Genomic DNA, 24,090 nt, shown 5'->3' on the forward strand with positions numbered 1-24,090 from the left:
ACAAGGTGTCGAAAGTGTTCCACAGGGATGCTGGCCCATGTTGACGCCAATGCTTCCCACATTTGTGTCAAGTTGGCTGGATGTCCTTTGGGTGGTGGACCATTCTTGATACACACAGGAAACTGTTGAGCGTGAAAAACCAAGCAGTGTTGCAGTTCTTGACAAAAACCAGTGCGCGCACCTACTACCATACACCGTTTAAAGGCACTTAAATATTTTGTCTTGCCCATTCACCATCTGAATGGCACACATACAGAATCCATGTCTCAATTGTCTCAAAGCTTAAAAATCCTTATTTAACCCATCTCCTCCCTTCATCTACACTGATTGAGGTGGATTTAACAAGTGACTTCAATAAGGGATCATAGCTTTCACCTGGATTCACCTGGTCAGTCTATGTCATGGAAAGAGTTAGTGTTTTGAATACTCAGTGTACATTCTGTAGAGCTTTGTTTCATCACGCACATCGCACGCTATGCCAATTCTGTAGTAGTAGGGACTCAGCGAGAGTAGGCAGCTCCAACAACCAGCTCAGTGAGGAACTCAACCAGAAGAGCGTGAGTCACACTGGGAGGAAGCTTGGTCTCCAGGGCTGTGTTTCATTCCAGGAAGATCCCTCCCCCCTGCTCACACTAACCCTTTACAGTAACAATGGTCATCAAAATTGGTAAAAGATTTTTAAAACAATTCTAGTGCCACACTGATGCCACTACCCCCTCCTTGCCAATGTCTGGTCACTGGTGTAGCCTACAAACTTCATGTTGTACACAAAACTGTTCAAACTATTGCATTCGCTCAGTAAGCTATTAAGCATAAGCACGATTTCCTACAAACTTCATGTTGTACACAAAACTGTTCTAACTATTGCATTCCATGCCTCAGTAAGCATAAGCGTGATTTCATGTCAGTCATATCTTATATCAGATATAAGTATTCTTTCCTTAATGGTTTTTAAAGCAGGAATTATAGAAAGTGATTTGAATAAGAAAGACATTGCCATGGTAACACATCCATTACGCTCTTGGCAAATAGTCAAGGGTTTGAAAGCTGGAGCAGGGCACAATCTAACTGCTGAGAGAAACAATTGCTTTAATGCCATTCTGTCATCTTGTCTACCTCCTGTAAAGTACATTAGTGCTTTCATTTTGGAATGTGGATTTATAATACCTCTTCTTGTGCCAGAGACTATAAGATGCTGATATTCCAGTGTTATATTGGGGGGTCTAAGCATTGTGCTGGAAGCTTATTGTTTGTTTGAATTTAGCAGAATGTGTCTGTGCATGCATGTACCTGTATGTGTTAACCTGTGTGTGTGTTCGTCTGTGTGTGTGTGTGTGTGTGTGTTTACTAATCTCATCTGCATGTTCATCCAGCTGCTGGCTTCGGCCCGTAAGGACTATGAGAAGCTGCAGGAGGACCTGTCCAGGCTACAGGGGGAGAACGAGGCGGCCAAGGAGGAGGTGAAGGAGGTGCTGCAGGCCCTGGAGGAGCTGGCTGTTAACTACGACCACAAGAGCCAGGAAGTGGAGAACAAGAACCGCTCCAACAACCAGCTCAGTGAGGAACTCAACCAGAAGAGCGTGAGTCACACTGGGAGGAAGCTTGGTCTCCAGGGCTGTGTTTCATTCCAGGAAGATCCCTCCCCCCTGCTCACACTAACCCTTTACAGTAGCAATGGTCATCAAAATTGGTAAACGATTTTTAAAACAATTCTAATAAATGCAACAGTTGTACAATGAATGAAGATACTCCAAACGTTTTGAAATGTTAAATGGAGTGGCTACGGATACAGAGTTTATGTATCCCAATTTGCCCAGGCTAATGTTTTTTTTACGTAGCGGAGTGCCACACTGATGCCACTACCCCCTCCTTGCCAATGTCTGGTCAATGGTGTAGCCTACAAACTTCATGTTGTACACAAAACTGTTCAAACTATTGCATTCGCTCAGTAAGCTATTAAGCATAAGCACGATTTCCTACAAACTTCATGTTGTACACAAAACTGTTCTAACTATTGCATTCCATGCCTCAGTAAGCATAAGTGTGATTTCATGTTCTTTTTTCAGGAGGGGAGTAGGCTGCATGCAGCTATTTACAAAATGCATTATCGACATGTTCGTTAGGTCTGGGAATTGCCAGTGACCTCATGATACGATATTATCACGATACTTAGGTGCCGATACGATATGCATTGTGATTGTCACGATTCTATATGTATTGTGATTCAATACTATGATTTTATTGCAATTCGGTGTTCTAAACATATTGCTCACCATATGTCTGCTGCAGAGAGACAAGAGAGAGCCATGAGAAAATGAGTTTTGATCAGTCATGGAAATAAAAGTGCTAAAAACCAAACGAAAAAGTTGGAGAACAAGCTATGAAGGAAAAATACTGGAGTTTCGGTGCAGGTACAGCCAACTAGTGCAAAAATTATATTGCGATGTTGCTAAAACGATATGATATATCGTCAGGAAATAACACCAATTTTCCCTCAAATCTACAGATCACTTCATCTCATTATACGCAGACGATATTTTACTATATCTAGAAAATGTATCTCAATCGCTTCCAAACACATTGAAGATGATAGATCAATTTGGCTTCATCTCAAGTTATAAAATGTATCTAATCAAATCAGCCCTACAGCCTCTCTAGACCCTGATGGACTCCCATTCGTTTCCCATTTTAAATATTTGGGAGTAGATACTGTATATTTCCTTCCTTAGATAAAACCATTACCAGAAACTTTAATAGAACATTCAAATCAATTCAATCTGACCTCAGTAGATGGAATAATATCCCAGTTGCTTTAACCGGCAGAATATCTAGTGTCAAAATTAATATAATGCCATGGCTGAATTTCTGTAGTTCAATGCTTCCCATGGCTCCCCCTTCTGGCTATTGGGATACAATTCATAGTGCGGTTGAAAAATGTATATGGCAACGTAAACGATCCCTGATAAAATTCCCAAATTTACAAAGAGGGAAAGACGAAGGAGAACTATCCGTACCAAACATTAAATTGTATTTCCAGGCACTAGCATTTCGCCCCAAACTAAATTGGTTTAGACATTACTATTCTGCCCCCTGGCTGAGTATAGAGAGAAATATGGTGTCTCCTATTGCCCTGGAAGAGGTGGTCTTCACGGATATATCCATTAAACAATGTAAACTACACTTTGGTCCTATTATTGCTCACAACAGTTCTATTTGGCGCAAAACTGACTGGGAATCAAAATGGCATGCCCATACTCTCTTTCACGAGTGTCAGTGTAATGTGGTGGGTCGAAGTCAGGCGCAGGACACAGAACTCAATGAAAACTTACTTTACTGATAAGTAAAGAAACACAATACAGAATACCTCCACACAGGGAGGAACAAACCCGCTCACCAAACGACACACAAAACGAAAAAGAATCACGCACAAAACACAATGGGAGCCACCGGGTTAAATAGGGAAGGAGTAATTACATGATGGGAAACAGGTGTGTGACAATCAGACAACAGTACCCCCAAGGTGCCAAGGTGCCAGAACCAGCTGAACCTAATACACACTGGAATGGAGTAAGGTTAGTGGAGGAGTGGCGGAGTGAGTTTTGGGCCATCTCTGCCCAGGGGAGGAAAACCGACCACTCCCCCCGCCGGTCCTGGCAATACGACCTCAGAAACCTACCCACCTCCTGGTTGACTCTCTCCACCTGCCTGTTACTCTCGTGGTGAAACCCTGAGGTCAGGCTGACCGAGACTCCCAGACGTTCCATGAACGCCATCCAGACCCACGAGGTGAACTGGGAACCCTGATCAGACACTATATCCTCAGGTACCCCATAGTGCCGGAAGACATGTGTAAATAGGGCCTCAGCAGTCTGTAGGGCCGTAGGGAGACCGGGCAGAGGAATGAGGCAGCAGGACTTAGAAAACCGATCCACAACGACCAGGATCATGGTGTTCCCTTGTGAGGGGGGAAGATCCGTCACGAAATCCACCGATAGGTGGGACCACGGTCGTTGTGGAACGGGTAGGGGTTGCAATTTCCCTCTGGGCAGGTGTCTAGGAGCCTTACACTGGGCGCACACCGAGCAGGAGGAAACATAAACCCTCACGTCCTTAGCTAAGGTGGGCCACCAGTACTTCCCACTAAGACAATGCACTGTCCGACCGATACCAGGATGACCAGAGGAGTGTGAGCCCAATAGATCAAACGATCGCGGACCTCCAGCGGGACATACACACGACCCTCTGGACACTTGGGAGGAGTGGGTTCGTTACGCAACGCCCGCTCGATGTCCGCGTCCACCTCCCACACCACCGGTGCCGCCAGACACGACGCCGGAAGTATGGGAGTGGGTTCCACGGAACTCTCCTCCGTGTCATACAGTCGGGACAGAACATCTGCCTTAGTGTTCTGGGAACCTGGCCTGTAAGAAAGGGTGAAAACAAAACGGGTGAGAAACATGGACCACCTTGCCTGGCGAGGGTTTAATCTCCTCGCCGCCCGGATGTACTCCAGATTGCGGTGGTCAGTCAAAATGACAAAAGGGTGTTTAGCCCCCTCAAGCCAATGTCTCCACGCTTTCAGGGCTTGGACCACAGCCAACAGCTCCCGGTCCCCCACATCATAGTTGCGCTCTGCCGGGCTTAGCTTTTTCGAAAAGAACGCACAGGGGCGGAGCTTGGGTGGTGTGCCCGAGCGCTGGGAAAGTACAGCACCTATCCCAGCCTCCGACGCGTCCACCTCAACCGTGAAAGCCAAGGAGGGATCCGGATGAGCCAGCACTGGAGCCGAGGTAAACAGGTTCTTCAGATGACTGAACGCCCTGTCCGCCTCAGCTGAACACCGCAGACGCACCGGTCCCCCCATCAGCAATGAGGTAATGGGAGCCGCTACCTGACCAAAGCCCCGGATAAACCTCCGGTAGTAATTGGCAAACCCCAATAATCGCTGCGCCTCCTTCACCGTGGTTGGAGTCGACCAATTACGCACGGCCGAAATGCAGTCACTCTCCATCCTCACCCCAGACGCGGACATGTGGTACCCTAGGAAGGAGATGGACTCCTGAAAGAACAGGCATTTCTCCGCCTTGGCATACAGGTCATGCTTCAACAGTCGTCCAAGCACTTTACGCACCAGGGACACATGCTCGGCCTGTTTAGCGGAGTATATGAGAATGTCATCAATATACACCACTACACCCTGTCCGTGCAGATCCCTGAAAATCTCATCGACAAAGGATTGGAAGACTGATGGATCATTCATCAACCCATATGGCATGACGAGGTACTCATAGTGTCCTGAGGTGATACTGAATGCCATCTTCCACTCATCTCCCTCCCGGATACGCACCAGGTTGTACGCGCTCCTGAGATCCAATTTTGTGAAGAAGCGCACCCCGTGCACTGACACCGTCATACAAGCTATCAGAGGTAATGGATAGCTGTACTTGACAGTGATCTGATTAAGACCACGGTAATCAATTCACGGGCGTAACCCACCATCCTTCTTCTTCACGAAAAAGAAACTAGAGGAAACAGGTGAAGTGGAAGGCCGAATGTATCCCTGTCTCAGAGACATATGTTTCCATAGCTGACTTCTCCTCCTGTGACAGAGGGTACACGTGACTCCGGGGAAGTGCAGCGCCCACCTGGAGATTTATCGCACAATCCCCCGGACAATGGGGTGGTAATTTAGTCGCCCTCTTTTTACTGAAGGCGAGAGCCAAATCGGCATACCCGGAGGGAATGTGCATTGTGGAGACCTGGTTTGGACTCTCCACCGTAGTAGCCCCTAAGGAAACCCCTACACACCTCCCTGAGCACTGACTGGACCATCCCTTGAGAGCCCTCTGTTGCCATGAAATAGTGGGGTCATGAGTGGTTAACCAGGAAAGTCCCAACACCACAGGATACGCAGGATAATCAATCAGATAGAGACTAATCCTCTCCTCATGAACCCCCTGCGTCCTCATTAAGAGTGGAGCGGTGACCTCCCTGATTAGGCCTGACCCTAACGGGCGACTATCTAATGCATGTACAGGGAAGGGCACATCAACACGAACAGTGGGAATCCCTAAACTAAGTGAATACTGACGATCAATAAAATTCCCAGCTGCGCCTGAATCTACTAGCGCCTTATGCTGGGAATGAGGAGAAAACTCTGGGAAAACAACCTCAATACACATATGAGCAACAGGGAGCTCTGGGTGAGTCGGGTGCTTACTCACCTGAGATGGTCGACCAGTGCTCTGCCTACTGCCTCGACTCCCTGGGGACCCTCCCCAGCACCGACCCACAGTGTGTCCTCTGCGGCCACAGTTGGTACAGGGGACGGCCCCTCTCCTGCTCTCAATAAGCGCAGCACCTCCGAGCTCCATGGGGGTAGGGTCGGAGGTGCTGGGGGATGGAATGGACGGGCCCCGATCAGAACGTCCGCGGGTTTCCAACAGGTTATCCAGCCTGATGGACATATCCACCAGTTGGTCCAGGTTGAAGTTGGTATCCCTGCAGGCCAGTTCCCGACGAACGTCCTCCCTTAGGCTGCATCGATAGTGGTCGATCAGGGCCCTCTCATTCCATCCTGCGCTGGCTGCCAGAGTCCTGAACTCCAGCGCAAAATCCTGGGCGCTCCTCCTCTCCTGTCTTAGGTGGAACAGACGCTCGCCCGCCGCTCTCCCCTCCGGTGGATGATCGAATACCGGGTGAAATCCTCGTAGCGGACTGATGTAGCGTCAATTCCTCCCCACTCGGTGTTGGCCCACTCGAGCGCTTTCCCCGACAGACAGGAGATGAGGGCGGACACGCTCTCGTGTCCCGAGGGCGCCGGGTGAATGGTTGCCAGGTAGAGCTCTACCTGGAGAAGAAAACCCTGACACCCGGCTGGTGTACTGTCATATGCCCTTGGGAGCGAGAGCCGAATCCCACTGGACCCAGGTGGCGAAGGGGTGGACAGTGGTATGGGTGGTTGAGTGGTTGGAGGAGGTGTAGGAAAGCCACCTCTCTCCTATCGGTCCATAGTATTTACCACTCTCTCCATAGCGGTGCCGAGAGCCTGGATCATGCTCTCCTGTCGTTGGACGTGTTCCTCCATCGATCCGGACTGACTGGCTGTACCTGCTGACTCCATATTGGTGTGTGTTTCTGTCACGAGTGTCAGTGTAATGCGGTGGGTCGAAGTCAGGCACAGGACACAGAACTCAATGAAAACGTACTTTACTGATAAGTAAAGAAACCAATACAGAATATCTCCACACAGGGAGGAACAAACCCGCTCACCAAACGACACACGAAACGAAAAACAAACACGCACAAAACACAATGGGAGCCACCGGGTTAAATAGGGAAGGAGTAATTACATGATGGGAAACAGGTGTGTGACAATCAGACGACAACAGGTAGAACATAGAAACATAGAACATAGATCGGCAGTAGCTAGTATTCCGGTGACGACGAACGCCGAAGCCTGCCCGAGCAAGGAGGAGGGGCAGCCTCTGCAGAATCCGTGACACTCCCATACAATATTTCACAATAATGCCTTGCTATCTGGAGGGCGGCCTTTTGCATCCCCCCAATGTTCCAAATGTGGAATCCATACCCTTACCGATATCATGGACTGTAATGGTTTGAGAACATTCCAAGATTTGAAAGATACATACACAGTGATATGATGAGTTTCTCGGGTATCAAGTAATTCATGATGCAAGAAGATATTTAACGCTTAGCTGAGGAGTTCATATAAATATTTTATAGGTACCATGGTTTGTATAACAAACAGACAGTGCTTTGCCACTAGCTATTCCGAACTAACTAGACAAAGAGACCCTCTCATTTATATACAATCTGTTACACGTTTCTTCAACCACATCTGGTAACCATCAGTGGGCACTCCCTTCTCTGATGTTCTTCCCATGTACCCAAGTCAGTATATCATATCCATCAATCATTATACGATAAACATGAGTAATCTCCCTTGACATAATGGAATGCAGACTCTGTGGCACCAAGCCACTTATCTACTAACTTTAACCTGGTTCACACAACACTATGACCTAACCTCATAACAATCCTCCTTTTTTTCTCTCTATTTTGGGGGTACTGTCACGCCCTGACTCAGGGGACGCTTAAATGTTGAGTCAGGGTGTGTAAATTCTTTGTTGTGCGTTTTCTATGTTTATTATCTAGTATGTGTATTTCTATGTTGGCCGGTGTGGTTCCCAATCAGAGGCAGCTGTCGCTCGTTGTCTCTGATTGGGGACCATACTTAGGCAGCCTATTGGCACTGTCTAGCTGGATCAGGCACCGGTGGAACGGACTGCTCTGGCTCCGGAGTGGAGCCGCTGACCGGAGCTGGATTGAACCCCGGTGGAGCGGACTGCTCTGGCTCCGGAGTGGCGCAGCTGACCGGAGCTGGATCAGTCACCGGTGGAGCGGACTGCTCTGGCTCCGGAGTGGAGCAGCTGACCGGAGCTGGATCAGGCACCGGTGGAGCGGACTGCTCTGGCTCCGGAGTGGAACAGCTGACCGGCACTGGATCAGGCACCGGTGAAGCGGGCACGGGCCGTGCCGGACTGGACAAACGCACCACTGGTCTTGTGCGAGGAGCAGGCACGGGCCGGACCGGACTAGGAACACGCACCACTGGCTTGGTGCGAGGTACAGGAACGGGCCGAGCCGGACTGGCGACGCGCACCACTGGCTTGGTGCGAGGAGCAGGAACAGGCCGGGCTGTGGAGGCGGACTGGAGGTCTAGAGCGGAGAGCTGGCACAACCCGTCCTGGCTGGCTGCCCACTTTCGCACTACACGTGCGGGGTGCTGGCACAGGACACACTGGGCTGTGCACGCGCACTGGCGATACAGTTCGTAGAACTGGCGCAGGATATGCGGGACCGAGGAGGCGTACTGGAGACCAGGAGCGTTGAACCGGCACACCCCGTCCTGGCTGGATGCCCATCTTCGCACGGCACGTGCGTGGTGCAAGCACAGGACGTACAGGACTGTGCCGGCGCACTGGCGACACAGTACGTAGCTCCGCATAACACGGAGCTTGCCCAGTCATACGCCTCTTCGCGTGAGTACGAGGAGTTGGCTCTGCTCTAACCCTAGGCTCCGCCAACCACCCCGTGTGCCCCCCCAACATTTTTTATTGGGGCTGCTTCTCGGGCTTCCTCCTCGACCGGCCTCCTCCGTGTTGCCGTTGCACCTCTCCTGCCTGGGCATCTACCTTAGCCCATGGTCCTCTCCCTGCAAATATCTCTTCCCATGACCACAAATCGGCCACCTGTGACATGGCCATTCGCTCCACCTGGGCATGCTGCTTGGTCCTCGTTTGGTGGGATCTTCTGTCACGTTCGTCTAATGACGGGTCAGACCAAGGCGCAGCGTGATATACGTACATGTTTATTTACTGATAAACACCACGACAAAACAATAAACGGAACGAAACGTGAAGTCCAAGGTAGCACACACAACATACCTTACACGGAACAAGATCCCACAACTAGACAGTGCCAATAGGCTGCCTAAGTATGGTCCCCAATCAGAGACAACGAGAGACAGCTGCCTCTGATTGGGAACCACACCGGCCAACATAGAAATACACATACTAGATAATAATCATAGAAAACGCACAACAAAGAATATACACACCCTGACTCAACATTTAAGCGTCCCCTGAGTCAGGGCGTGACACTGAGATAGATACACAGTATTCACTCTGTTTTCAGGCCCTGTTAAATCAGTACATCCTTGAACTAGTTATGCGTTAAGAATTAAACCAAAATCAGATCATATGAAAATAGCAAAACCCCATGATAGGAACCTTTTATGTACTTGCCTTGCAACATAGATATATACCACTCTAAACATCCATATCAATATCACCCAATACTTCAAATGTATATAGTGACTAATCTGTTAATACGGTACTTTAATAATACCTTACCATAATGTATCACTGTTTTAACCATAATATCTATATAAGACAGTTATATACTAATGATTTACTTAAATCACTCAGTCATCTTATAAAGTATAACCAAACCCAAATTACTTAACTAAACCAAATTTAGAATTACAATTCTTATTGATTCACTTGGTCCCTATCAATCAAAATTAAAACCCTCAACTTTATCACCCATTACAACTGTCAGAATGTACACTTATATTACCATACAGTATAAATATCCATAATTCTATTATGACTTTCCTCATCCTGATAATAAATACAGATCATTATCTCAATGCATTCTTAATACTATTAATTTAGCAGTGTATATACCTACTACCCAAATTAGCAAATTTAGATAAATCCAATTTTATTATCAACACAGCTAAGCAACCCCTTTTTTTCTCCGGCACGTAAATCTTCTGGCGTCTCTCCATTATGTTCTTCAGACAGCTTCATAGTTCAAAATGAATTGCCCATGACAATGTCACAACTACAATGTCTCATCCGAGTCAGCACCAACTGTAAACCTTATTGTCTTGTCCATTTGCCAACCATTATACCCAGAACATTAGAAATGTTGTATCTGAACATATTTTCTCCCTTCTCACTCCCTGGTGGACTCCGGCCCCACTCCCTTGATATAAAAACATGAGAAAATCCATTGATAGCTTCTATTGGCTGTTGTACACCGGTTGCATGTAGAAGTGGTGCTTTACAGAAACGTCTTCAACGCCTCTTATATTCATCTTCAGCCGGTTCATAGGTTGTTTATTTTATTTAGGTTCACACCATTCTAGGCCAAATTATCCCTGCTATGCATCAAGACACCATCTGTATATACCTCACTAGAAGACAAACATAACAGTTTATTTAATTTCATTTCTAATCGTGATATTTTATTCACTATATGACCAATTATTATGTTTTAACAATTATTCTTAATACCAATTTCTAATATACTCCCCAATTTCTATTAGGTAAACCCTCCAAATACATATAACTGAATGGTGTGCTAGTAAGGTGATTCTTGAAAATCAGGAAGATCTTGAAGTACTAAGAGGTCTGTGCCTCCACTGAGGGAATCAGCCATAATACCTAGTACTGACCTCTCCACCCAGATTCTGTTCATCTCTTACTTCTGCCACATAGTCTCCAAGGCAGACAATGCCCAGATTCTCCTGTTAGTTCTGGCAGAGAAGCCTTCACCCTTTGAAAGAAAGTCTTCAGAACATTATTAGGTGAGATACAGTATGCTACTTTACCCTTTTTCTTATCACTCAGGAGAAGCCTTGATTAGGAAGTGCACATTCTTGCAGCTTGTTGGAGTCCACTCGTTCCATAGACAGGCCTCCGCTACATCCTACCTTATACCACAAATACATTTTCACCTAAAATATTTAATCTAACCCATAACACAGTAATTACTACTGCTCATATTCGTACAACAATATGCACATTTACCAATACATTCTCATGCCATCATTACTTCCCCCCTTTGGACACATGACTCACATCGTGATTCATGCATTCAAAAACAAAACAACGACATTGTTTGTTAAACCAAAATAATAAATGACATTAAAATGACAACATTAGATAAATAATGTATCCCATAATGTAATTCAAGTAATATCAACATTGACTAGCGACAGTTATCCCTCATACAGTGATAGCTCTCTCTCTCAGTTCTTGTCATGGTCCTAATCATATATATATTATTACCAAATTATAAACTTCTTCATAATTATCATCAACTTGGTATTATAAATTACCTTAAATTCCAAAGCCCATGCCTCTAGGATTTCCAGTGTGGGTGATCAAATCACACTAGAAAGTCAGGACAGAGTTCAGAGGTCATGGAAACCCTTCAAATAATTGTTCCATTCTATAGTATAAACTAATCACTAAAGTTGTATCCCAAGTGTACATTAAGTCCCCATGACATTTCTTGTCAAAATAAATCACGTGTTTACCCAAAACTCACTCAGAAAATAAAAAAAAATCTTCATTAAATTCACTGTGTGCCCCTTTAATACCTATAACCTTTGACCTGTTGAAACTCCTTACACTCAAAATAAGAACCCTATAGAAACATCATAATAGGTGGGTTGTGTGTGGTTATTTGAAAAACCCTATTGGAAAACAACTAACAAAAATAGCCAGGCCTCGTTTAATTTGGTAGCTCTTTTTTACGACTTAAGTATAAAACTGCCGAATTTTACTAAACTGCTCCCCCTAGCCCACAGACTGAGGAAACATTCCAATGAGATAAGGAAATCCCCTTTCTGGAAGAGAAAGTATACATTACGTTAACATTCAGTTATAATCAGCAATCCAAAAATAGTAATTACACAGAAAACATGATACAGATATACACTTTCCTATCTCATCAATAATCGTTTGTATCAATCGAATTCCTCATAACCACTCCATAAGAAGATTATATAAAATCTCTCAAAAGATGAAAACCATCAAAGTTCTTTGAGTTCACAATGATTATTCAACCCCTAAATCTGCTACATGTGATCCCATATCAAATTATCCTAGTATCGTTACTTGATCAACAACATATGAAATATATGTTTCCCTCTTGAAGTTCCTGTTACACCTTTAAATGTCATATTTCATTCATTTTCCAATATAATCACTTACTCCGCGTAAGTAAGCTGTGATATTTTATCCCAGGCATCTATTAAAAAGATTGTTTGATACGTTGTTTCCTACTTTCCCTTAACATATACTGTAGGGGTATTCCATCAATCCTGGAGAAAAGAAACTCCCACTAAGAACACATCAGATAATACCACGTTTCATTAAGTTCACTACACCTTCTACTATAAACCTATAACCCCTTTCTAGTAATTAAATCATCGCAACCTGTTGCATTGATGTTGTAAAATAACAACCTATTGTTTAATAACTTCAGAACTTACAAACAATGTGTACTACTCCATCAGCCTAATAGTAAAAACAACCTCCCATTGTTCAATGTACCAGAAACAGATTATCGTTTTTAGAATTAATGAACTGTCCACATAACTCACTGTTGTTTAAACAAACTATAGAATTTAATAATAATAATTAAAAATTGCCAAAGAATGTTCTATATTCAACTATTTAGACATGAGCTCCACCTTACCCTCATACTAAATCATGGCATTAGTAAATTGTATCCACAAACCACTACTACCTAATAACATATTTTCATTCACCTAAATAGAAAGATTTATTTTAATACCAGTCTAGTAAACAATCCAATTCAACATTTCAGATCTCCCAATGACTCTACTTATCCTTCTTCAAACAATCCAATTCAACATTTCTCATCACCCAATTAACCTACTTATCCGTCTAACATAGAAAACCCTCAACAATATCTATTATTCTCTATCGCTGACTTTCCATCTAACGGTACTTTAACAGATGACAAATTATTTTGAAGTTGTAGTCAAAACAAACAAAACATCTATTCACAGAGATGCAACTTTAATTACTATGTTATACTATCCGCTATGGGTTGGTGAGCCAATCTCATTCATATAATTATATCAATTAAACCATTAATTCACGTCAACATCATCAATGTAAGAGTTTTGCTTCCTTCCCTACATGGGCTTGAACCAGGGACACTCTACACACATCGACAACATTCACCCTCGAAACACCGTTACCCTTCGCTCCAAAGCAAGTTAAACAACTACTTCCACATTGCAGAGCAAGTTACGTCACCACTCTAAACGCCACTAGTTCGCACCACTAACTAGCTAGCCCTTTCACACCGGTAACATTCAACCCCCTTTGACTTCCTTCTCCTCAGCAACCATTGATCCTTGTACACCAAACGTAACCCATAATGTCCCTTACAGCTCTCTCACGTTTCCGCGAGCCCCAATGGCCAACACCCGCAGACAAAAACATGGAAACTCTTCCATTTTTTACTAGTAGACCAAATAAAACACATTCTCAAACAGCGTTCTGCATTTACCTCTATCGTAGGGTTTAAAAACTAACTTAACAACATTAACAATCCTAAATTGCTGTAGTAACTTCATGTTTGGTTCAGTTTATCTGTTACGATATTGTGTCAGTAACACTTATTTAGTGACCTCAACCAAAAGTTCCTTTATTCCTCAGTCAATGTTATCGTTCATACTCTGCTTCCTACCAACACTGCTTCATTATCCCTATTGTTTGTTTAATATCCCTTTTATTCTCTGAGTACCCTTGCTTCACTTCCCATGAAGATAAGACATTCGCTTCACTGTGCGTCGTAAACTACATCCTGTTTTCAACTAAGATCATAGCCACAGCTCTTATGAAACCACAGATCCGGCATTATTAGAATACATCAGATCTAGGTAACTGTCCTTTCTAAGTAGGCTACAAGTAACACCAAAGACTTGCTGTAGTTGACCAGCATATATTTAATTTATATCCATAGTATCAATATCCCATTTATGGATTGACATTACACCACCATTCTCAATCGTTTAATCTAGCAAACCCTTAGGCAACGCAAAAAAATGACTACCACGAAATCGTCTCGCTATTCCTGTTAAATAAGTGAGTCTTACCATGCACGCTTCAAATCTTCCATTCTACATCACCAAACCAAATACTCTGTAGTATCCGTTCAATCAACACATACCAGCAGTTGAATTACACTCAGAAACCCAGATTTGTTTCCTCTATGCCATTGCCCCAATGCTATTGAACTGACACAGACATCCCACAAATAGCGCAATTACAATGGTTTGTCGTCTTACCATCTGATACGAAATGAAGTTCCTTCACTTCACCACCTTAGCTCCGCAATGATAATTAGTTTAATGGAAACCCTAAATTGGCTTTGTACAATATTATAAGTTAGGTCTATGAATTCCAACTTTATGGGCAGTTAATTTCTTAAATCTAATTTCTATCAAAGGATCTAACAACGGTACAACTTAGAAAACCAGTATTCATTATTTCCCCACCCATGACGTACGTCTACGTTTGGGTGAGCAAGTTAATACATACATAGCACTCTTAATTATGATTTTCTCATTTATCTAGTAAACCATTACTCACAAACTTCATCCTATTTCCACATCGTCACAAACTCTATATATAACGTTAGAAACTTCTATGTACTCACATCAAAGAATCCCTTCGTGTTTTTTTTACCAATTCTCAATCAACACAAATCACTTCTTCAAATATACTCCCAGCGGAACCAAAACAAAAACTGACTGTAATTTCCAGGACACTACCCTGTCTGTCCCAGAAAATACAGACTTGTCCACTACTCTCTAAAATAACCTCACAATCTCCACACCACTCCTTGATATTCTATGACTTAATTCTGTTATATATCGTAACTTCTTATCCAAACTTATATCAAATAATCATATCCATTTCTATAACTTATTATGCACCCTTTAGATTCAAATTACTTTCTGCTCTTTGTTCATAAGATGTCCCATTCAGTTACTTAACTTCGTTAGCTGACTTTTTCTCCTTATTACTTATATTTCCTCATTAAATCACATGCTTTATATGCCTCTTTCATACAGTGAGGGAAAAAAGTATTTGATCCCCTGCTGATTTTGTACGTTTGCCCACTGACAAAGAAATTATCAGTCTATAATTTTAATGGTAGGTTTATTTGAACAGTGAGAGACAGAATAACAACAACAAAACCCAGAAAAACGCATGTCAAAAAGGTTATAAATTGTTTTGCATTTTAATGAGGGAAATAAGTATTTGACCCCCTCTCAATCAGAAAGATTTCTGGCTCCCAGGTGTCTTTTATACAGGTAACGAACTGAGATTAGGAGCACACTCTTAAAGGGAGTGCTCCTAATCTCAGCTTGTTACCTGTATAAAAGACACCTGTCCACAGAAGCAATCAATCAATCAGATTCTAAACTCTCCACCATGGCCAAGACCAAAGAGCTCTCCAAGGATGTCAGGGACAAGATTGTAGACCTACACGGCTGGAATGGGCTACAAGACCATTGCCAAGCAGCTTGGTGAGAAGGTGACAACAGTTGGTGCGATTATTCACAAATGGAAGAAACACAAAATAAATGTCAATCTCCCTCGGCCTGGGGCACCATGCAAGATCTCACCTCGTGGAGTTGCAATGATCATGAGAATGGTGAGGAATCAGCCCAGAACTACACGGGAGGATCTTGTCAATGATCTCAAGGCAGCTGAGACCATAGTCACCAAGAAAACAATTGGAAACACACTACGCCATGAAGGACTGAAATCCTGCAGCACCCGCAAGAAAGCACATATACAGGCCCGTCTGAATTTAGCCAATGAACATCTGAATGAGCTCTTTGGCATCAACTCAACTCACCGTATTTGGAGGAGGAGGAATGCTGCCTATGACCCCAAGAACACCATCCCCACCGTCAAACATGGAGGTGGAAACATAATGCTTTGGTGGTGTTTTTCTGCTAAGGGGACAGGACAACTTCACCGCATCAAACGGACAATGGATGGGGCCATGTACCATCAAATCTTGGGTGAGAACCTCCTTCCCTCAGCCAGGGCATTGAAAATGGGTCGTGGATGGGTATTCCAGCCTGACAATGACCCAAAACACATGGCCAAGGCCACAAAAGAGTGGCTCAAGAAGAAGCACATTAAGGTCCTGGAGTGGCCTAGCCAGTCTCCAGACCTTAATCCCATAGAAAATCTGTGGAGGGAGCTGAAGGTTTGAGTTGCCAAACATCAGCCTCGAAACCTTAATGACTTGGAGAAGATCTACAAAGAGGAGTGGGACAAAATCCCTCCTGAGATGTGTGCAAACCTGTGGCCAACTACAAGAAATGTCTGACCTCTGTGATTGCCAACAAGGGTTTTGCCACCAAGTACTAAGTCATGTTTTGCAGAGGGGTCAAATACTTATTTCCCTCATTAAAAAGCAAATCAATTTATAACATTTTTGACATGCATTTTTCTGGATTTTTGTTGTTGTTATTCTGTCTCTCACTGTTCAAATAAACCTACCATTAAAATGATAGACTGATCATGTCTTTGTCAGTGGGCAAACGTACAAAATCAGCAGGGGATCAAATAATTTTTTCCCTCACTGTAAATCAGGCAGGCACATTCCTTCATAAGATGTGGGAGTGCCCTGCAGTTAAATGCTTCTGGGGCAAAGTTACAAAATTAATTTTGAAGTGCATGAATATAAATATTAAATGCTTTGCATCTATTATGTAACTTAACGATGATAGCCCTTGAATCTCTCAATCAATCAGAGAAGATTACTGCTGGCAGGCAGCACTGCTGTGAAGAAAATGTTGGCTCTAAGATGGCAACCACCTCACTCTCTCCCATTTAACCAGTGGATACAGTCACTATTAGAAGTTATAACATTAGAATTATCGAAAGTGAGAATGAATGGTGCTAGTCAAGGAATAATTCAGGCCTGGACAAATATACTTGACTCTGTAAAGAACAATCTCAGCTAAAGCCCCACACATACACCTTTTTTTAGGAACTACAATACAACTTTGTATCTGTAGCCATGGCCATTTTTTTAATAAATCAGATATTGACTGAAATTATAGCACATAAAACATTTCACTGGCATGGACAAATAATGAATGAAGTTCAGGTATTACATTTATTGTCAACATTTTCTTAGAATGTAGGGAAAAACGACACGCACAAGAAAAAGTATGAAAGAGTGGCAGGAGTAAAATGAAAGCAATCAATCCAGCGAGATTTAAGTGACACAGGAAACACAGGAAATAGGTGGCTGAAAAAGACAGCTCCTCAGGTGGGCAGGGCATGCGTGTTGCTACAGATCTCAAAGGACTGGATATGTACAACTCAGGACCTATTGCTTTCACCAACTCAGTTGTCTCAGATCTGTGAAGGGGAGTGAACAAGGGCAGGGGGAAGGGAACATTCCTGGAATGAAACGCAGACCATTTCTCTAGCATTCCTCTGCCCCATTCAAAACATATTCTGTGATTGTAAAATGTGGGTCCGTTTCAGACCACTCTGGAGGGGGTGCAGAGGGAGCTGTCCAGTCTACAGGAGCTCAGCAGTCACCATAAGAAGAGAGCAGCAGAGATCCTCAGTCTACTGCTCCGAGACCTCAGTGACATAGGAGGCATCATCGGCACCAGTGACCTCAAGGCTGTAAGGACACACATTCTAAAAAAATATTACACAATTATGCACTTACACTCATACACACATATACACACTCTGTCATTGAGACACACCACCTGTTACAAACAGTTTTCCATACAAGCACATATTCCATACACGCACACACACACACACTCTCTCACTCAGTCCTGATCTCTCTCTGCTCCTCAGATGATGGAGGTGAATGAGGTCATTGAGGAGGAGTTCACCATGGCCCGTCTTTACATCAGTAAGATGAAGTCGGAGGTCAAGTCTCTGGTGAACCGCAGCAAACAGCTGGAGAGCTCCCTTGTCGACACCTCCCGCAAGATGCAGGCCAATGAGAAGGAGCTGGCCTCCTGTCAGTTACTGATCTCCCAGGTAACCAGGAAGTGGATTTAACATAATTTTCTATATCTAGAAAAAAAAGTCCACTCTCATTGTCCTTCAAGAGTTGTTCAATATTTTCCTTTCTTCAGTTTACTATTCTGTTCATACAGCTTGGTTGGTAAGTGAGGTAGTAGCTAGGTTTCCATCCAATTGGCGACAGATTTTGATGTGAATATTCTAAAATCTGCATAAAAACAATATGTGCATTTTCCCACCAGAGATGTGTTTCCATCAAATTGACTTGCAGATAAAAGGCTGTGCGTGATGACGTAGTACACATAAAATACCTTTTGTGGTTCAATTCACATGTACTGAATAAAAAACTACAAGTTAAATGGGTTTCCATCACATTTTCAACTCTACTGATGGTTTTCTCACAAAAGATATTGCGTTATATAGCGAACGTGCCCACTCTGGTATTGGCATGTGCACTTTAGCCAACAGCGCTATCTAGAGCACATATATAGCCTACATGATAAGATTATTATTATGGACAAAAGAGCAAGATGCTTTTTATTTGTCAAACGGTAGCCAAGCATTAATTATCATGTCACCAGAATAAGACCCTCGATATTTATTGGAAAGGAGCATCAAGCTCATCACCTTGCACTTTCACCACCCTGTGAAATTAATAATTTATTTCATCTGTAGCCTAATAAACGGCATGCTTTCCTGACAAGTTGTAGTGGGAGGACGACACAACATGTCATCGCGACTCTAAGTTAACTTTGATATGATGGTTATTACAGTATATCAATATTTGCACATTAAAAGCGTTTCCACCAACATTTTCACCGACAATAATTCATTTTATCGACACAGAAATATCTCACCTTGTCTAGCGTATTTTGTTTTGTCAACATTTGGAAAGTTTACCGAAAACAGTTCTGTTTCCATCATGCCTGTCATTACATTTTTTATTTTACATGTACTTTACTCTCATAAAAAGATTGGATGGAAGCCTGGTTAGAGACAGTATTATTTTCCCCTGTTATTAACCCCGTCCCTGCCTGATGGTGTGGGTTCTCCATGCAGCACCAGGCTAAGATCAAGTCTCTGACAGACTACATGCAGAACATCGAGCAGAAGAAGAGACAGCTAGAGGAGAGCCAGGACTCACTGATGGAAGAGCTACACTCACTACATGCACAGGGTGAGACACACAGAGACACCAACAAAAACATGCCTGTCATCAATCATTCCATCACATGAAAAAAACAATTTATCTTGTTTTGTCTTCACAGAGAAAATGAAAGAGGTGCATGTGATGGATAAGCAGAAGGAGCACCTGACCAAACTGCAGGATGCAGTGGAGATGAAGGTAAAGATCTCTCAATTTCTCTCATCCTCCCTCTCTCATCCCTCCCATGTTCTGTGCACCCCCTTGCTTTCCCCCCCCACTTTCTTTCAAGTTCCTGTGAAAGATAAATCAAATCAACTTTAACTTTGACCCTTGACCCTATGTTCCCCTCTGCACTCTGTAGAAGACCCTAGAGGAGCAGATGGAGAACCACAGAGAGGTCCATCAGAAGCAGCTGTCTCGCCTGCGGGATGAGATCGACCACAAGCAGAGGGTCCTGGACGAGCTCAAGGAGTAAGATCATTTTTACTTATTTAAGTTACAGGTATTTTTAAAGTCCCATTTCAGGTAGTTAACATAGTCCCATGAGATAATGAGAGTATGTAGAGTGTACCATTGGTTTCTACTATACTGAATAGTGACCACTGTGGTCTCCCTCTAGTCTGAACCAGGGGCTGCAGCTGGAACAGAGGAAGCTGCAGTCAGACTATGACAAACTGAAAGCCGAGGAGCTGGAGAAGGACGAGAAACTGCAGAAGCTTGTGTAAGTCTGTTGGCCTATTACACTATCTACCACAGCTCTGTTCTGTTCTCCTCAGACATGTGTGTAACATGGTTATAAAATGGTGATAACATGGTCATAACATGGTCGTAACATGGTCATAACATGGTTGTAACATGAAATTAATGGTCAAGCCCTGAACACTATGTGTCCACTCTGTCTCTCTGCTGTAGCTTCATGAATGAGAAGAGAGAGCAGGCCAAGGAGGACCTGAAGGGGCTGGAAGAAACTGTGGTGAGTGGATGGAGTTATTATTATGTACATTTTACATTTACATTTACATCATTTAGCAGACGGTCTTATCCAGAGCGACTTACAAATTGGTGCATTCAACTTATGATAGCAAGTGGGACAACCACTTTTTTTCTTTCTTTTTTTATGGGGGGTGGGGGAAGAAGGATTACTTTTATACTATTCCAGGTATTCCTTAAAGAGGTAGGGTTTCAAGTGTCTCCGGAAGGTGGTCAGTGACTCCGCTGTCCTGGCGTCGTGGGGGAGCTTGTTCCACCATTGGGGTGCCAGAGCAGCGAATAGCTTTGACTGGGCTGAGCGGGAACTGTGCTTCCGTAGAGGTAGGGGGGCTAGCAGGCCAGAGGTGGATGAACATAGTGCCCTCGTTTGGGTGTAGGGTCTGATCAGAGCCTGAAGGTTACAGAGCATCTCAGGTTTTGATTGATGTTGAACTCATTGACGATGAGATGTATCCATTCCACCAGGCCAAGGAGCTTCAGACCCTGCACAACCTGCGCAGGCTCTTCATCCAAGAGCTCACCTCCCGCGTCAGCATGGTAAGTGGGCTTACTGTATGCATTTGTGGGCTTACTGTATGCCTTAACATCCACCTTTTTGCTAACAACTAACAAGGCTGTTGCCATTGTTTGGTGAAGTGTTATTGGTAACTAAGGCCAGAAGGTGAAGGCAAACAACAAAACAAGTCGACTTTAGGAATCACTTTCCCATGCTATGTACCATACAGTGAGGGAAAAAAGTATTTGATCCCCTGCTGATTTTGTACGTTTGCCCACTGACAAAGAAATGATCAGTCTATAGGTAGGTTTATTTGAACAGTGAGAGACAGAATAACAAGGCATTGAAAGTGGGTCGTGGATGGGTATTCCAGCATGACAATGACCCAAAACACACGGCCAAGGCAACAAAGGAGTGGCTCAAGAAGAGGCACATTAAGGTCCTGGAGTGGCCTAGCCAGTCTCCAGACCTTAATCCCATAGAAAATCTGTGGAGGGAGCTGAAGGTTCAAATTGCCTCGAAACCTTAATGACTTGGAGAAGATCTGCAAAGAGGAGTAGGACAAAATCCCTCCTGAGATGTGTGCAAACCTGGTGGCCAACTACAAGAAGTCTGACCTCTGTGATTGCCAACAAGGGTTTTGCCACCAAGTACTAAGTCATGTTTTGCAGAGGGGTCAAATACTTATTTCCCTCATTAAAATGCAAATCAATTCATAACATTTTTGACATGCGTTTTTCTGGATTTTTTTTGTTGTTATTCTGTCTCACTGTTCAAATAAACCTACCATAAAAATTATAGACTGATCATTTCTTTGTCAGTGGGCAAACTTACTAAATCAGCAGGGGATCAAATACTTTTTTCCCTCACTGTATACTGTAAATGTCATCAGTTGTGGTACTGGTCACGGTAATCCCATCCAAAACTGTGCAAATGAAGGGCGCTGATGGGTAGCCTACCAAACTTGCTAATGGCCCTCGCTAATGGCCTGGTACTCGGCACTCTATTGTCCCTCTAATCATTCGCTAAACACATCATGATTTAATTTGAGTAATGGAAATAATGAGGAGAAATGGTGATGGGAGTTAGAAATGGACCCGGACCCAATATGCATAAATATAATTGTAAAACCTGGTCTGAAAGGCCCTAAAGGACAACCGGTCCAATCCGAGTGAGGGAAGCAGCAGAAAAGGCAATTGTTTTGTTATGAGTGAGTGAGTGAGTGAGTGAGTGAGTGAGTGAGTGAGTGAGTGAGTGAGTGAGTGAGTGAGTGAGTGAGAGAGAGAGAGAGAGAGAGAGAGAGAGAGAGAGAGAGAGAGAGAGAGAGAGAGAGAGAGAGAGAGAGAGAGAGAGAGAGAGAGAGAGAGAGAGAGAGAGAGAGAGAGAGAGAGAGAGAGAGAGAGAGAGAGAGAGAGAGAGAGAGAGAGAGAGAGAGAGAGAGAGAGAGAGAGAGAGAGAGAGAGAGAGAGGATCAGAGCACATGCCTTTTTTGCCACTTTCTCCAAGTCATCAATTTAGAGTCGCATCATGCAGCCCATATGTTTTCATTTCTAAGACATTCCCAGATTTATAGGCCTATCACAACTAAATAAAGAATGGATTTTATTGTGATGGTGTAGGCTATATTAAATACATTTATTAAGCTTTTACATACTCCAAAGACGCGCATCAGCAGATTGTATGCGTTGAAGCCCGGAGATGCTAAACATGTTTATGTTAATTAGAGGTCAATTACCTTGAGACCGGCAGTCATTTGCATGACACTTACCATCTGACACAATTTTGTGACCACCACAGCCCTATGTAAGATGTCACTTCCATGTTTCTATCCAATCAGAGTGCAGAGATGGATAATGATGAGGCTGGTGGCAGCCTGGCTCAGAGACAGAGGATCACCTTCCTGGAGAACAACCTGGAGCAGCTCACCAAGGTCCACAAACAGGTACGACACACGCATTCGCACATACGTACACGCATGCACACACGCGCACACGCTTACACACACACACTGTAACTTCATATCCTCCTCTTTCCCGTCTCTCCTCTCCAGTTGGTGCGTGATAACGCCGACCTGCGCTGTGAGCTGCCCAAGCTGGAGAAGCGTCTACGGGCAACTGCTGAGAGGGTCAAGGCCCTGGAGGCGGCCCTGAGGGAGGCCAAAGAGAGTGCCATGAGGGACCGCAAACGCTACCAGCAGGAGGTGGACCGCATCAAAGAGGCTGTGCTCTCCAAGAATGCCTCCAGGAGGGGGCACTCTGCACAAATAGGTGAGAGACAGTGGTACACAGTAGAGAATGTTGGGAGAAGTTGCCCCCTACATGTGTCTCAGGGAGCTTCATGTTTCATACTGTATCCAGTGATAAATGATTTCCAATTAACTTAAATATAGCTGACATATCTCTGTATTAATATATCTGTTTGTGTTGTATAGGAAAATGTATGAAAAGTTTCATATCAGTGTATATTCCCTGTCTCCCCCCTTCGCTCTCTGTAGCTAAGCCGATCCGTGCAGGACATCAGCAGCACTCCACATCCTCTCCCTCAACGGGTCATTCCATCCGTGGAGGTTCTATCCGTGGGGGTGGAGGGGTGTCTAGCCCTCACCACCACCGCCACCCAGCCTCTCCATCACCCCACCGTCAGCAGCAGCAGCAGCAGCAGCAGCAGCACCGCAGCAAATAAAGCACAGGTTAGTACAGGACACATTGTCATTAGTCATTGATCATTAGTTGTCTTATTTTCATAATTCTGTATGAGAAAATTAAGTATTTTGTGGGAATATATGTACGATTTTAGTGCTTAGTGTGAGGGCCAACAAGTGGATATGCCTTGCGACTGCTCCAGAAAGCTTAGTAGTTCTCTGATGGACTCCAATGACCTTTCTTACTTCCCACACTGCTCTATTTTGAACCTTACAGCCATTCCTTACAATTTCTTCACAGCTGGATTGAAACAATACACCTTTGAATGCTTGATTCAGCCAAATCACATCTTAGAAGAAATGT

General features: G+C 44.0%; 1 protein-coding gene across 1 annotated transcript in view; it reads left to right on the top strand.

Moving 5' to 3' along the window:
* Positions 1 to 23,767, top strand: part of kif5c (kinesin family member 5C) — a gene marked incomplete at its 3' end in the record, with an annotated part of 62,065 nt that extends 38,298 nt beyond the window's left edge. Inside the window, exons 14-25 of the mRNA XM_084179461.1 lie at positions 1,374 to 1,580; positions 17,949 to 18,095; positions 18,279 to 18,467; positions 19,512 to 19,629; positions 19,721 to 19,797; positions 19,961 to 20,070; positions 20,219 to 20,320; positions 20,512 to 20,572; positions 21,055 to 21,126; positions 22,923 to 23,027; positions 23,136 to 23,352; positions 23,580 to 23,767. Coding sequence (XP_084035587.1) covers positions 1,374 to 1,580; positions 17,949 to 18,095; positions 18,279 to 18,467; positions 19,512 to 19,629; positions 19,721 to 19,797; positions 19,961 to 20,070; positions 20,219 to 20,320; positions 20,512 to 20,572; positions 21,055 to 21,126; positions 22,923 to 23,027; positions 23,136 to 23,352; positions 23,580 to 23,767 — 1,593 coding nt within the window. The remainder of the gene's footprint in view (positions 1 to 1,373; positions 1,581 to 17,948; positions 18,096 to 18,278; positions 18,468 to 19,511; positions 19,630 to 19,720; positions 19,798 to 19,960; positions 20,071 to 20,218; positions 20,321 to 20,511; positions 20,573 to 21,054; positions 21,127 to 22,922; positions 23,028 to 23,135; positions 23,353 to 23,579) is intronic.
* Between the last annotated feature and the right edge of the window lie 323 nt (positions 23,768 to 24,090).

The sequence above is a fragment of the Coregonus lavaretus genome (assembly GCF_964263955.1).
Source record: "Coregonus lavaretus genome assembly, chromosome: 16".
NCBI lineage: Eukaryota > Metazoa > Chordata > Actinopteri > Salmoniformes > Salmonidae > Coregonus > Coregonus lavaretus.